General features: G+C 37.1%; 3 protein-coding genes across 13 annotated transcripts in view; 1 reads left to right on the top strand and 2 right to left on the bottom strand.

Moving 5' to 3' along the window:
- Nucleotides 1-531: 531 nt before the first annotated feature.
- On the top strand, nucleotides 532-2,448 carry l(3)73Ah (lethal (3) 73Ah). The gene is made up of 4 exons (XM_065239324.1): nucleotides 532-746; nucleotides 859-1,011; nucleotides 1,580-1,866; nucleotides 1,935-2,448. The coding sequence occupies exons 1-4, from the start codon at nucleotides 641-643 to the stop codon at nucleotides 2,058-2,060; spliced, it is 672 nt and encodes a 223-aa protein (XP_065095396.1). The 5' UTR covers nucleotides 532-640; the 3' UTR covers nucleotides 2,061-2,448.
- LOC135717435 (uncharacterized) lies at nucleotides 1,029-1,427 on the bottom strand. Its single transcript, XM_065239525.1, has 2 exons — nucleotides 1,279-1,427; nucleotides 1,029-1,221 (listed from the first exon to the last, which is right to left on the bottom strand). The coding sequence occupies exons 1-2, from the start codon at nucleotides 1,425-1,427 to the stop codon at nucleotides 1,044-1,046; spliced, it is 327 nt and encodes a 108-aa protein (XP_065095597.1). The 3' UTR covers nucleotides 1,029-1,043.
- Nucleotides 2,449-3,990: 1,542 nt separating the features above from the next.
- Ca-alpha1T (Ca[2+]-channel protein alpha[[1]] subunit T) overlaps nucleotides 3,991-13,426 on the bottom strand; it is a 39,018-nt gene continuing 29,582 nt past the window's right edge. For all 11 annotated transcript variants that reach the window (XM_065239387.1, XM_065239393.1, XM_065239386.1 and 8 more), the window contains 7 exons: nucleotides 13,174-13,366; nucleotides 12,961-13,110; nucleotides 12,737-12,898; nucleotides 12,456-12,674; nucleotides 12,191-12,383; nucleotides 8,387-8,850; nucleotides 3,991-8,326 (listed from right to left, as the gene is read on the bottom strand). In XM_065239387.1, coding sequence (XP_065095459.1) covers nucleotides 6,950-8,326; nucleotides 8,387-8,850; nucleotides 12,191-12,383; nucleotides 12,456-12,674; nucleotides 12,737-12,898; nucleotides 12,961-13,110; nucleotides 13,174-13,366 — 2,758 coding nt within the window. In that variant the 3' untranslated portion in view covers nucleotides 3,991-6,949. The remainder of the gene's footprint in view (nucleotides 8,327-8,386; nucleotides 8,851-12,190; nucleotides 12,384-12,455; nucleotides 12,675-12,736; nucleotides 12,899-12,960; nucleotides 13,111-13,173; nucleotides 13,367-13,426) is intronic.

Here is a 13,426-nt window from a genome sequence, read left to right as displayed (position 1 = left end):
TCATAGCGAATCAAAACAAACATAGTGTAGTAATAGAATTTCAACTAGAATAGGGTACGTTAATCGTTTGCTTGGGACCAATAGGCTACTAAAGTGGTGAGCCAATTTAAAATCGTTAGTTTCGTATTGATTGTTGGTAATATTGTATCTGCTTTTTGCTATTACATCATTATTTCATACATCAGCTTGAATTACGTTGATCGATATTACATTTTTTTTGCTGTGCATTGACCGGTAGTCAATGTTTGTAGAAACCCCTCGACTTTATCGCGTATTAGTATCCATTAAATAAATGATCGAGTAATCGTAAAACTTGATGGGAATTCATAAATAATAAATTATGCAGATATGGGTGAAATCGAGGGTGACATGGGTTGTTCTTCATTCCCGTGAACACGGCTGTTCACTTATCCCTCGAAAAGTGTATCATGGGCTTAATGTGATTGTCATGTCATTTTTGTTGTGGATGAAAGAAGAGGAGGAAAATAAGAAGACTTATAAGAAAGCTTCCAGAGTTCGGGAAAAGTCAACGAGTCATAATAAGAATATGGATAGATTTGGTTGATTATTAAGGGATCTTTTTATACTAAAAGAAGCTCAGACTGTCAAAAATATCGTGAACTAAAAGACTATTGCCGGAATGGAGCGACGGATTAAGTTAAAAACACTCAACAAACACATTACATGTGAAATTTGTAGTGGTTATTTTATAGATGCAACAACTGTCACTGAATGTCTTCATACGTGTAAGTATTGTAAAGAATACCTAGTTTAATAAATGTAATAGTTTATCCTAATACTTTAATAATATCGAGAAATCTATCGATGTTAATCAATCGGTATCATATTGCATTTTAGTTTGTAAAAGTTGTTTGGTGAAGCACTTGGAAGAAAACAACACTTGTCCTACTTGCGAAAATGTCATCCATCAATCCCACCCGCTGCAGTACATCAGTTTCGACCGGACAATGCAGGATATTGTCTACAAGTTGGTTCCCAATTTGATGGAAGGTAAGTTGCCAGAAACATACATACGCTCCTTATCAAAAGTATACGCGATCCTCTATTTGCAAGATTTTTCCAATTGCGCAAGCTAGCCACGAAGGTTCTTGATAGCATCCACTGGCAGGATATCCAAATATAATGTTGTAGAGCAGGATTGAACACACTATCAACGAGATCGTTCTTCCAAGCCGCCAGAGCTGACTGTTTTTAGTTCCTCTAAAAACGTAATCCTTTTTACTATTAGGCTTTCTTTTTGTATTCCTTTTTACATACCGCTTTACATACGCTCGATAGTATGGCTCATTTTGATTAAATGCGTTTATTTTCCGAATAATATTCTTTACTGCTCTACACTGTGTGTGTCTGATATTCATGATCGTATCGTCGCTTTCTTCTCTAGAAACAGTTATTCTTTGAGACATTTCTAAAACGACCCTTGTTCGGAAATGTCAACGTTATAAACAGGATCATCTGACGCCGATAGCTTTGATCAGTTTGTTTTCCATACTGTATATGCATCAAGCGTGTAAGCATGCGACGTACATTGTGATGAATTCGTTCAATTATCTTTTAGATGAGATGCGGAGAGAGCGTGAGTTTTATAAATCTCGGAATCTACAATGCCCGAAGGATATGCCTCAACAGCAACAAGACAGTGATGACAAGGCAAATGAGCAGGCGCATCAGGAAGCCGATTACCATCGTCAGGATGAACAAGTAAACGTTTGTCTTGAGTGCATTAGCATCAATCTGCGGCATCTGAAACGACGCTTCATCCGCTGTAGTTCTCAAGCCACCATCACTCATTTAAAGAAATTCTTAGCAAAGAAGGTGCTAAATGGTATGGAAAGATACAAAGATGTGAGTAAATTATTTGCAGCAACGAAGGTTTGCTTTTAAATTAATGCTTAACGGTTGTTCTATTTCAGATCGACATATTGTGCAATGATGAACTGCTGGGCAAGGATCATACGCTGAAGTTTGTCTACGTCACGAGATGGCGCTTTAAAGACCCTCCTCTACGATTGCAATACCGGCCTCGAGTGGATATATAATTTTATTATTTTTGTAATTCATTTATGCAAGTTAAACCAATTAACTGAATAGACAGAATATTTATAAGAAATCAATCTACGATTTTTGGTAGCGTGCGAAATGTGCTGGAAGTAACACAGATGTTGCAAATAATTCAAAACTCAATTGGAATTGTTTTGGATTAGCTTATAATCTATTGAGCAGTAGATGAATGCGATTTCTTACGAAGATAATCATTTTTAAATGATGGCATCATTAAAATAAATTAAAAATGCAACCGGTTTTATTTAAAATGAAACAATAGATATTCAGCGTGTTTTGTAATAAGTAAGCAGAGAACGAGATTGATAACTAAGATGTATAATTTAGAAGAGAATAAATCCACCTGTGAGCAGGATTATCAAGGAATCAGCGTTTCAATCATTTATAAATAATTTCCACAGTGAGCTTCATAATAAGCGATACATTTCCCAGTTATATATATACCCATTGACCATTTGTAGCACAATTTTGCCACCAGGACAAACTCCATCATGCGACATTTGACCACAAACTGGTTAAACATGTAGCTTCGAGGCGTCTATAAGTGAAAGGCGCAACCTAAAATGCTTTATATCTTACGAAGAATGATAAATAGAGCTTTGAACTGTTTTACAAAGTTGTTGGTTCTGGTATGGATGTGCGGATATCATGCGGGCGTGTTAACGCCGCAGACCAATGTGGATTTCATATAAGCGCCGCCATATCAAATGTTGAAATTCTCGTCGTGCTACTTTCCATAACCAAATCCAATAGATGTCGCCCCGCTAGATAAACCAGTTTTGCAGTATGGAGATTTTCAGAAAATCGTCGATATTACTTCTTTCGATTAGAACACTTTTACATTTTATAGATGAACTAGTCTTCGGTTGAAAATCTCTATAATAAAGAATTTAAAAAAAGCTGGATTAATATAACGGGCACAGTGCACCATTGTCGATATATTTCATTAATAGTGAATCTATCCATACATTATAAATTCGATTTTTTACCCATACGATCGAAAGCGGCTCGCCCTCTGGTGGTGAGTGCTGTTAAAAGCAGTACGAAACACCTAACTATCAATCCTATAACCACATAATGTCGATTTCCACAATTGGGGGCCGCTAGTCATTGGCGTAGCTAAAGGGGTTGCCTAGAATGCCTGGTCCCCTCCAGAATGATCTAGGCCCTCTCCAGATTTTTTTTGAAGATTTATATAGGGTCAGGTGGGGCAAGAGTGCCACCCCCAATAATTTTGAAAATAAACATATTTTCCATGCTAACTCATCCATGAAACTATCAATATAGTGTTCCTATGCAGCATTATAGCGAAGACATCATATCAAGAAGACTAGCAACTTTGCCAGAATCCAAGCGACAGATACAATAGCGCTGCGCTTGAATGAAGGTGGTAGCAACGCATAGAAAAAATGAGCAAATACACAAACCCTCCTTTTGAGGATGTAATCTTTGCTATCAAATTCGTTCAAAGCATTTACCTTTGAGCGACAGATGACGCGATTGTACCTGTCTCATAGCGTTCGTATGAGAAAATGGAAGAGTTGCCAGTCTTCTTGATTTGTTGTCTTTGATTATATAAAGTTAAAACAAGAATTTGTATGTTTTACAAAGGGAGGCGAACCAGCCTAAGGCTGAAAGCCTCCTAAATAAAGCTAAATTAATTAATTGTTTTACAAAGATGTTCATTCGAGGCCAGTTCTTCCAACGTACCGTAAAGTTTAAAGGGTTGTCCGTATTCACAACCGACGATTTGGTAGGAAGGATAAGCTATGAATTGAATTTCATCTGTGTTATCAGAATCAGTAGCTGATTTGGAATTGATTGCGCTGTGTCGAGTAAAATGGATATATTTATCCACCCTAATAAATAAAGCACTTAGATTTGAATAAACGATCTATAGTTGAATAAAATTAATTTATTTGACTATCGAAATAACATAACCTAAATGTAAACAAGGACTATATCCTAGGAATTAGTTGATCGTTCAAAGATTTACTTTTCACTTCTATTATTCTAATGCCTATATAACATCATTAATTGATAAGAGAAACACATGATAACATGTTGTTGTCAATAAGTAATTGTTCCTGTATCACTGATGTTAACAATGTCGGCTTTTTCTTCTTCAAAATCCTAATTAATAAGTAATAATCATAGAAAGGCTTCTAGCAGATTGTCATTTTTTATATACTTCTTAAGTTTTAATAAATGTAGGTGTAAACATGTTAAATAAACTACACAGTTTTATAGTATTTACACAACCTCTAGAGATCCATTCTCTTTTATAGCACTTGAAAGTTTTTTTTTGTTCCTAATGAAGAACATCAGGAATCCCATTGAATAGAATCGTTTTGTTAGTGGCACAACAAATTTGATCAATGTATACTACTCATTTGGCGTCAACACTTTGGTTTAGCTCTTTTTGGCCTTATGCTTGTTTCCAACTTCAAAATGTCTACCCACTGTTGGACCTAACTTGTAACTGAAAGCTACATTTAAACTACTGTACAACTATACAAATATTTCCACTTTCACTACCAGTAACCGCCATTTCGAATATTTCCTTCTATAAATGTACTAAGATAAATTCTATGGAGGAGCAAACTATTATTAATTCAGTTGATCTTTTTTCAAATGTTCACTGCTTCCAATTCAACAATCCATTTCACATATGGTGTTTGCTAAATACATTGATTCCTTTAAATATGCCTAAGTATATTTTCTTCAGTTGTGGATAATAATCCAGCTAAAAAGCCATTTGTTGCTAATTTACTATTAACTATTAAATATAACAGTTTAATACCCCGTTTACACTACATCTTTTGTTACGTGATATAGCCTATATCAGCATCTGTATATCTACTATCAATAAAATGTATGCGAATTGACATCTAGGCTGTTGTGTGAACGGGGTATTAGGTTTTGAAGAGGATGTTTAAGAGAGACAGAAATGTTTTAATTTAATTAAATTAAAGTTTATTCAATCCTGAAAAAAAGGTTAATCGAACCGACTCCGGGCTTAGTTGATTAGGCAATTCAGAGGCCTCATTGATGTCTATGTACCTACTTAGTCTGAATAAATTGATATTGAGCGTATTATAATTGATGAGCACTTAAAAAAAAACTATGAAAATACACAAATTATGTTGGTGTGGGCTTATTGCGCATTGTAACTTTTCTTTCTTTCGGAAATGCTGTGTGTTGAATTTAAATTGTTTATAAATTTAGAAAATTTCCATGGGTAGATGTACCCGTCATGGCTATGCCCCAATTTACATTTTTCGAAGTGTAAACGTTTTGCTAATTTAATTAATCGAGCTGTAGTCATTTTTACTCAACATACAAGTCAATCTGGCTGTTATTCTGCTGTTTAGTTGTGTGTGGACTTAAAAGGCGCTTATTCTACATTTGCTGATTATCTAATAATCGCTATTCAGCTTTGTTTTGAATCTGAGTTAAATATTTAATAATTTAATTGGGAATAAAATGTATCGCACACAACTAAATTAATATCTGCACCGGAACCTGTACTCCAACTCGTGACGACCGCTCTGGAAAGTCTTGACACTACCAACTTCGCTACGCCAATACTTAGAACTGACGTATCTACATATCCTTCTACAACGAGATCGCTGAGTAAAGGCTTTATAATAGTGCATATGCAACACTTTTAGTTGTGGAAATGCTTCCAATGAAGCTTTAATACAATTTATAAGCTGATAACAGATTGTTTAGTAGTTGAAGAAGCAGTTTTAACAGCAAGAGTTGTTAGTTGTGTAAAAACCATAAAGTGAGTAATATACTCACGTTATTGTTTTACAGCTTCAAGTTTTAAGCAGTAAACGCATGTCAAAATCATGTTGTTAGCCTCTGTCTGTAGCTATACTAGCTGCCTTTTCCAGCTGCTTTACAGCATGACGCCGGAAAAGTTGGCTTATAATACTGACAATATTACATTCCTATTTGGAACTTCCTATGGAATTCACATAGGCCTTAATTGGAATACATCGTAAGAGGAACGTATAGCCATGACTAGTACATCTACCATATATCATTATAGAATATCTCAGTTCCTTGTTCGTCAGAAGAACTTTTTGTTAGAACACATTTTTACGTTATTTTATCACAGAAAACTCAACAGTCATTTTAAACTCAAATATTGTTTCGTGTGTTAAAATCACATAAAAATACTAACAAATAGTTCAAAAATTCGACCTTAAGTTCTTGTTCTACGATTTTTTGTTAATTTTCAAGCGTCTATAGTTTTAACCATTCAAAAAATTTCCTTTTTTCATGATCTTTTTGTATTTTTTTGTTTAATTAATTGAACAAGGACATTTTAAGATAGTTGAGTTTTTAAAACATTTTTGAATTTTTACTGAAAATTACACAAAAAAGTTACCGTGTACATTTTTCTCAAAAAGACATTATTTTCTCTACAACTTTGTCTCAGGCGTCATTTTGATCAGAAGTGACGTTTGCGTGATTGCGTGCTACAATATATTGAAAAATATCAGATGCCATTTTGAAAAACATTTTGAAAAAAAATACCAGGTCCAAAATGGCCGAATTTTAGCAAAATTGTGAATGATTGTTCATAACAAACAATAATGCAAACTTTCATGCAAATCGGAACAGGTCGAGTTATTCCGATTCGTCATTTGGCGTGGAACTTGTCCAATTTGGGCATAAATCGGTATATCTAACAACGCTGTTACTATCTGTGGATGGCTATCTACTTAGGGGAAGGAGAGTGGAGTCTAAAATCTCTCAAAAATTGTTCATGTGGATTGTCGATAGTTCGTAAATAAATGCTCAGCTCCGGAAAACGGAAATCAGGGATAATTTTAAACTGTTCAAATCACATTTAGAGCTTTCTTCGTTCCGATATAATTCGGAGAATCTCGCATGATTCGGATTTCCTCACTGCATCGTAATTATCGCCTTGAACGGTTAGAAGATCATAAGAATGATCATCGCCCGAAGCGGTCGCGTTGGATGCCGAAGGTAAAAGTAGTGAATTTTCATTGGTCTCATTTTCCTCATCCAGGGCTACCTGTTTGAATAATTGCTTCGTGCTACCGGATCGACTTTTGGGTTGTAGTTTCGGTACGGATAAAAATGATTTCGTTCCACCTAGGGTATTAAGGGCATTGGAGGTATTTGAAAAGTTTGCTGAACTACCAGGAACAATTGCAATATTGTCATGCATAATGTTCATTTTGGCGTCATGGTCAAGACTTAATTGACGATAGTCGGTTTTGCTGTTTTTAGCTAACGGTTTGCTAGACGAAATGATTGTCGGGCATGACAGTTTAATATTATTTTCAGATTCTTTCAGTGCTTGTTCTGATTGATTTTCCCTCCAGTTGTTGGCACTTTTCGTTGAGCTGATTTTGTCGTCTTTTTCCAGCTCTTCAACAATCTTGTGCGGTTTATTAAATTCATCTAAAGATGCCCGCTTGTCAGCATTGTTCTTGCTGAAAAAGGATTTATTAATATGAATTTTCTTGTTCGTATTCTTTGCACTGGAGCTTTCATTCACAGAATTGAATGATTCATCATCTTCGTTTGGGATGTCGTTTTCTGCAGTTTCGTCATACGAATTACTGTTTGTATAAGAATGTTGTATGTTTATATTCTGATTGATATACTGAATAGTTTGTCGTCGATGAATGTTTGATTTTTTCTCCGCTATTGGAGTGCTATAAGTAAAGTTTGATGGCAATGAAGACACTTTAGTGAGAGGCCGTTTTTGCAATTGCTTTTGATCATCATCAAGTTGCATACATAATGCTTGTTCCTCTTCGAATTCCTGTTCACGTTCGAATTCCCTTTCCAGCTCTGTTTCAATGTCTAAATCATCTTCCATTTGTTTGTGACTTTCCTCTAAATGTTTCATAAGAACTGCTACAACCACATTGACTAACACAAACTGAGCCATCAATACAAATATAACGAAAAATATTGGAGCAATTATTGTACTAACACAGCAATTTTTCACACAGTCTGCGGCATCGTCACAGTCATCTCGGAGAGTGTCCTTCATGATTCCATTCCAGTTATCGCCAGTCGCCACTCGGAACAAAGTTAAAAAGGCCATTCCGAAGTTTGCAAAATGAGCATGCTCGCCCAGTCCTTGGCATGGTATCTCTTCGGAGCATTCTAATCTGCCAAACAGTTCGACTCCTAACGCCGCAAAAATGAAGAACAACAGGAAGAATAGTAAACCCAAATTTCCGACCTAAAATGAAACCAAGTGGTACAATTTAATATAATTAATGTATAATTTTCACATGTCTACCTGTGGTAATGCCTGCATGACCGTGTCCAGCAACGCTCTGATTCCTTTAGCCATTTTCAGCAATTTCAAAACACGTGCTATTCTAAGCACCCGCATGACTCGTATGATGGTAGGATTTATAGGAATGATGTTAGTTTCAAGTTCTTCTAAAACTATACCCACGATCGATAGAATAACGATAGCAACATCTAACTGGTTCCATTTATCTTTCATGTATATTTTGATACCCAATGCCACTAGCTTCATGATGGCTTCCAATATGAACACTGCTGTGAAGAAATAGTTGAATATTTTCAATGCGTACTCCAAAGCTAAGGGCATCATGTAATATTCCATGGCCATCGTTACTACGTTCAATCCTATGACGGCTGCTATTGCTAAGTCGAAGTATTTCGATGTTACTACGTTGTGGACAAACAATCGCAATGGTGAATAATTTGTATAATATGGTGGTTCGTGCATTCCTGAGTGATGATAAGACAGATAAAATATATGTAATGCTTAAACAAACTAGCTGCATAATCTACTGTGAATCATGATGAATGTAGAATACCTATATTGAGAAAGAGAAAAGGATTACTCATTTCCATTTAATTCCACTAGCTTAAGGTGGAAGTGACTGTTGTATACGTGCACATTTCACGAGATGCGAAACGTCAATTGACGCAACTATGATTATAAACCTTAAACTGGCAGCACGGCCAGCTGCATAGAAACACATTGAATACATAGAGCTGAGCTCAGTTTACTCTGGAAGTACAACAAAAACGGTAACCTTTTATTTCGGTTCTGCAGTCCGCCTAGCTTGCACTTTGCTTCGTTTGGACGTACATAAAAGTGACGACGATAGTAAAAAAAAGAACATTCGCGTGCAATAGTGGGGTCACGAAAATGAAAGTGAAGTTTAGGAGGAAAAAAACTTTGTTGTGCGAGGTGTGTGTGCAACAGCAGTTAGCTGTCATACGCAGGCATGGAAAATCATTTGCATTCATTTCGTGCATTCATTTGCGGAATGCTGTTGATGAAAAAAGTTAGAGGCAAATGAATGTAAATGAATGTATGAAATGAATGCAAATGATTTTCCATGTCTGGTCATACGGCGACGGCGACAGTGCCCACCTACACCAGGATTATTCCTCCGTTTGGGTTACTGCGCTCACGGTCAAACTTGTTGGTAACTTTCCGGGTATCGACGGCAGGAAGGAAAATCGTCCAGCGAAAATTGCTCCGGGTGGCAGCCGATTAGTTTATCCCTAGTGTTTATATCACAGAGTGTGATTATACGGAGGACAAATTACGGAGGCCGCTAATTTTTTTTTTTTTTTCCTTTATTTACAAGGCTTTCAGCCATTGGCTGGTTCGCCTTGGCTGGCCGCTAAATTAATCAAGGAGGAAGCAACGGCTTTTAGTGGTGTAAAAGCTCCACTTGTGCGCAGCAGGAAATTCTGCAAACCCGTTCCGTTGGTGGCATACTCGGAACGTGGAAGTCAGCTGAAGGTTAGCGGGGACATTTTGGATTCGTTTGGTACAAATTGGAAGCGTAAGCGCGATGGCGCACCGTTCTCAGCTTGGGCCGTACCGGGAGGTTGTCTGGGACTTCCCGAACTTGGTAGTGACGGTGAATACACCACGAACGGACACGAACTGTGAACCCGACAGTACTACGATAGAGGAAGCTAGTGATAGAAGAGCAGGAGACGACAGATCCGACGAGGTTAGGGCCCCAAAGGGGGGAAGAAAAAGGAAGCAGCTGGGGACAATGGAGGAGGAACCAAGAAGGTCAAAGAGGGCTAGAAAAGAAAAAAAGCTAGAAGATTATTACTACGACTAAGGAATTGTATAAATTGAATGTTTGACAATGGTCAATTTTTTAATATAGAATTTGTTAACTTTCGAAAGGGGAAGAATTGTTGTATACGTGCACATTTCACGAGATACGAAACGTCAATTGACGAAACTATGATTATAAACCTTAAACTGGCAGCACGGCCAGCTGCATAGAAACACATTGAATACATAGAGCTGAGCTCAGTTTACTCTAGAAGCACAACAAAAACAGTGACCTTTTATTTCGGTTCCACAGTCCGCCTAACTTGCCCTTTGCTTGGACGTACATAAAAGTGACCTTGTGAGTAAATAAAAAAATCAAAAATGTTTTTCTCTTAGGCATCACTTCAGATTGCACAAAACGACGAGAGCTTTTTTCAATCTATTTTTTTAATTCTCCTTTATTCTTTAAGGAGATTTTCAGCCTTTGGCTAGTTCATCTTTGTTTCCTATCTAAAGTAATGTCTCAGAGAAAAAAAATGAAATATCCTTGACAGATACGCGTATTTTGTCTACAATGTGCATACTTCTTCAATGCCTTGTACTAATATTGGACTGAAGAAATTATCGCAACAAACCAAATAAATAATAAATTAAATGCAAATTATGAATCTCTCTTTTGTTTTATACTACATACAGTTTATCTATCAAATCTCCCTATCCTTGGGTGAAATTCTCCTTAGTAAAGAAACAACAACAACAACAATCTATCCAATCCCAACTTTGAAATGGAAATTGAATATGTTTCGAATCGGACCATCATTCTGTGGCACACCCGTAATATGCCTAACGACGCAGATAACTGCTCGATCACGGGGCCTGAAATTGTGTACACTCAAAAAATCTATCACATATTTAATGGAACTATGGGAACTATATGCCAAAGTCGTGCTGCACAATATATTGGCTCTTCAGTCGTTTCAGTCTAATTGGGATCATTCTTAACACTCGATGGCAAGTATTTTATCTTCAAATAACTACAAAATGTGCATGCGATGTTCACGATAGACGCGAGTGGCACGATCTTCAGGAAGTCCATCCAGCTTCTTGGCTTCGCCGATGACATCGACATCATGGCACGGAACTTTGAGACCATGGCAAAAACGTACATCAGACTGAAGCCAGGCCGATTGGATTTGCCATCAACGCATCAAAGCCGAAATACATGAGAGGTAGAGGTTCTAGGGAAGACAATGTTAGCCTCCCACCCCGAGTTCAGATCGACGGTGACGAAATGGTGGTCGCCCCGTAACGTGGGTAGATCACCTTTTCGTGGTACGTTACGGGATGTAAGATTAACCACCGATTCCTAGTCCTGACTACTTTAAACTAGGGGAGCAGGATTTTTCAGTAATCCAAGGAACACATCTTAGTCCTTGTTACTTTTTATGCCTTGTTGATAGTGACTCGGCTTTGTCCACCGAGGATGATCTTGAAGCAAGGAAAACACGAGTTAGTTAGTCTTCATCTATGTGATTCCTAATCTTCTATTCGTTGTTCCCTAGTTTGAAGTGATTAAGACTAGGGTTCTGATGCATGGTCATTATCGGTATCATTCCTTAATTTTGTTGCTAAGGAATCCAATTTTGACTGACAAAGGGACGCGCCTTTGGATGGTGTTTCAACACAAGTATAGTATACCCTATGCCCGTGGACATATCCTCGACCGGACCGGGAATTGAACCCGGTTTGGTAATACCGTATCTTTACTGACTAGAATATCTGAGGCCCGTAGTCAAATAGTTAGAGTTAGATTGCATGAAATTTTCAAAATTATTTGAAAAGCGACGGCCACATTACAGAATCTGTTCAACATTGAAAAATTCTGTATATATTTTTTATTCAAATCTACTGATCGAATTTTTCCTTTTCCTGGGTGCAGCACATTTGTTATGCATCTTTTTTAAGACTGAAGAGTACTGTAGTAGGAGTTCTACAAGCTGTGCTGCAGCTTAAAATGTTTGTTGGTTTACTTACTTCGTCTTTTCTTTTCCATCTGCAGCGCACGTTTGGCCGCTCTGATTATTTTTTCTTCCTTTTCCTGTTCTTCACGGCATCTGTGAAAATTTTCGACTACGACTCCAACAAACATGTTTAGGACAAAGAATCCTACCAATAGTATAAATGCTATAAAGTAAAGTAATCGCCACTCGTTGTAATTCACGACCGGCTGAAAATAAAATATGATTATAAAAAATTAAACCTCCAAATCCAAAACTGATATAGGAAAAAAAGGCATCACCTGTTGATCTACCCCCACAGCGTCAAGTCCCGTGTACATGATGTTGACCCAGCCATCCCTTGACGATAGCACAAAAAGAGACATAAGAGCCTTGCCTAGGTCATCAAAATTGTACTTTCTATTAAGCCAAACGTTTCCTTCAATCGATAAGCATTCCGTTTTGTTCTTGACTCCTTTAATATTTTCTCCTTCACAGTAGAAGAAAGTTCCCTTGAACAACTAAGAAGTGAAATAAGTACTTCGGCGTCCGTAGTTAGTGTAAGTAGTAAATGATTTGTTACCTGCACTCCAAGAATACCAAAGATTATGAAAAAAGTGCAGCATATCAGTACTATGTTTCCGATTGGCCTTAAAGATGACAGTAGCGTTTGAACAACCAATTTCAATCCAGGAGCTCTGTTGATGACTCTCAGGGGTCTCAGCGATCGTAACAATCTAAACACCTGGTTATGGAAACAGGGAAATAGTGATTATTGCAATGATTAAAGCAAGCTATGACAATTACCCGGAGAATACCAAAAATTCTTGGGCTTGATTCACTAATCAAGGACATCAGTAGATCGATTATGGATATTGTAACAAGAGAGCCATCCATTATATTCCAGCCAGAAGTAAAATACGCATCTGGGCCATAGAACATTCCCGTGGCGACAACCTACGATTAGATAAAACATTTCGTATATATTGTGATCCTTATCCTTCAAACAAGCAAGCGCACCTTGATGAACATTTCAACTGCAAATACAACTGTGAACACGTAGTTCGCTGTCGACAGGAAATACCTTTCGGAACATGATGGTGGGATGTTTGGCCTCTCCATGGCCAAAGTAATGCAATTTAATGCAATAAACAGCAATATTACATTGTCGAACCATTTCTGATTCACGAACCAGCTGCACATTTGACGAAATCTGAATGAAGTTTTTAAATGTTAGGATATACACAAAAGTTATTTTTTTTACAATGCACTG

This window comes from Ochlerotatus camptorhynchus, unplaced genomic scaffold (assembly GCF_037179485.1).
Source record: "Ochlerotatus camptorhynchus isolate MF236.1 unplaced genomic scaffold, CSIRO-AGI_Acam_v1.1 ptg000055l, whole genome shotgun sequence".
NCBI classification, from domain to species: domain Eukaryota; kingdom Metazoa; phylum Arthropoda; class Insecta; order Diptera; family Culicidae; genus Ochlerotatus; species Ochlerotatus camptorhynchus.
The sequence above is the reverse complement of the archived record's forward strand: the minus strand, read 5'-3'. Positions and strand labels throughout refer to the sequence as shown.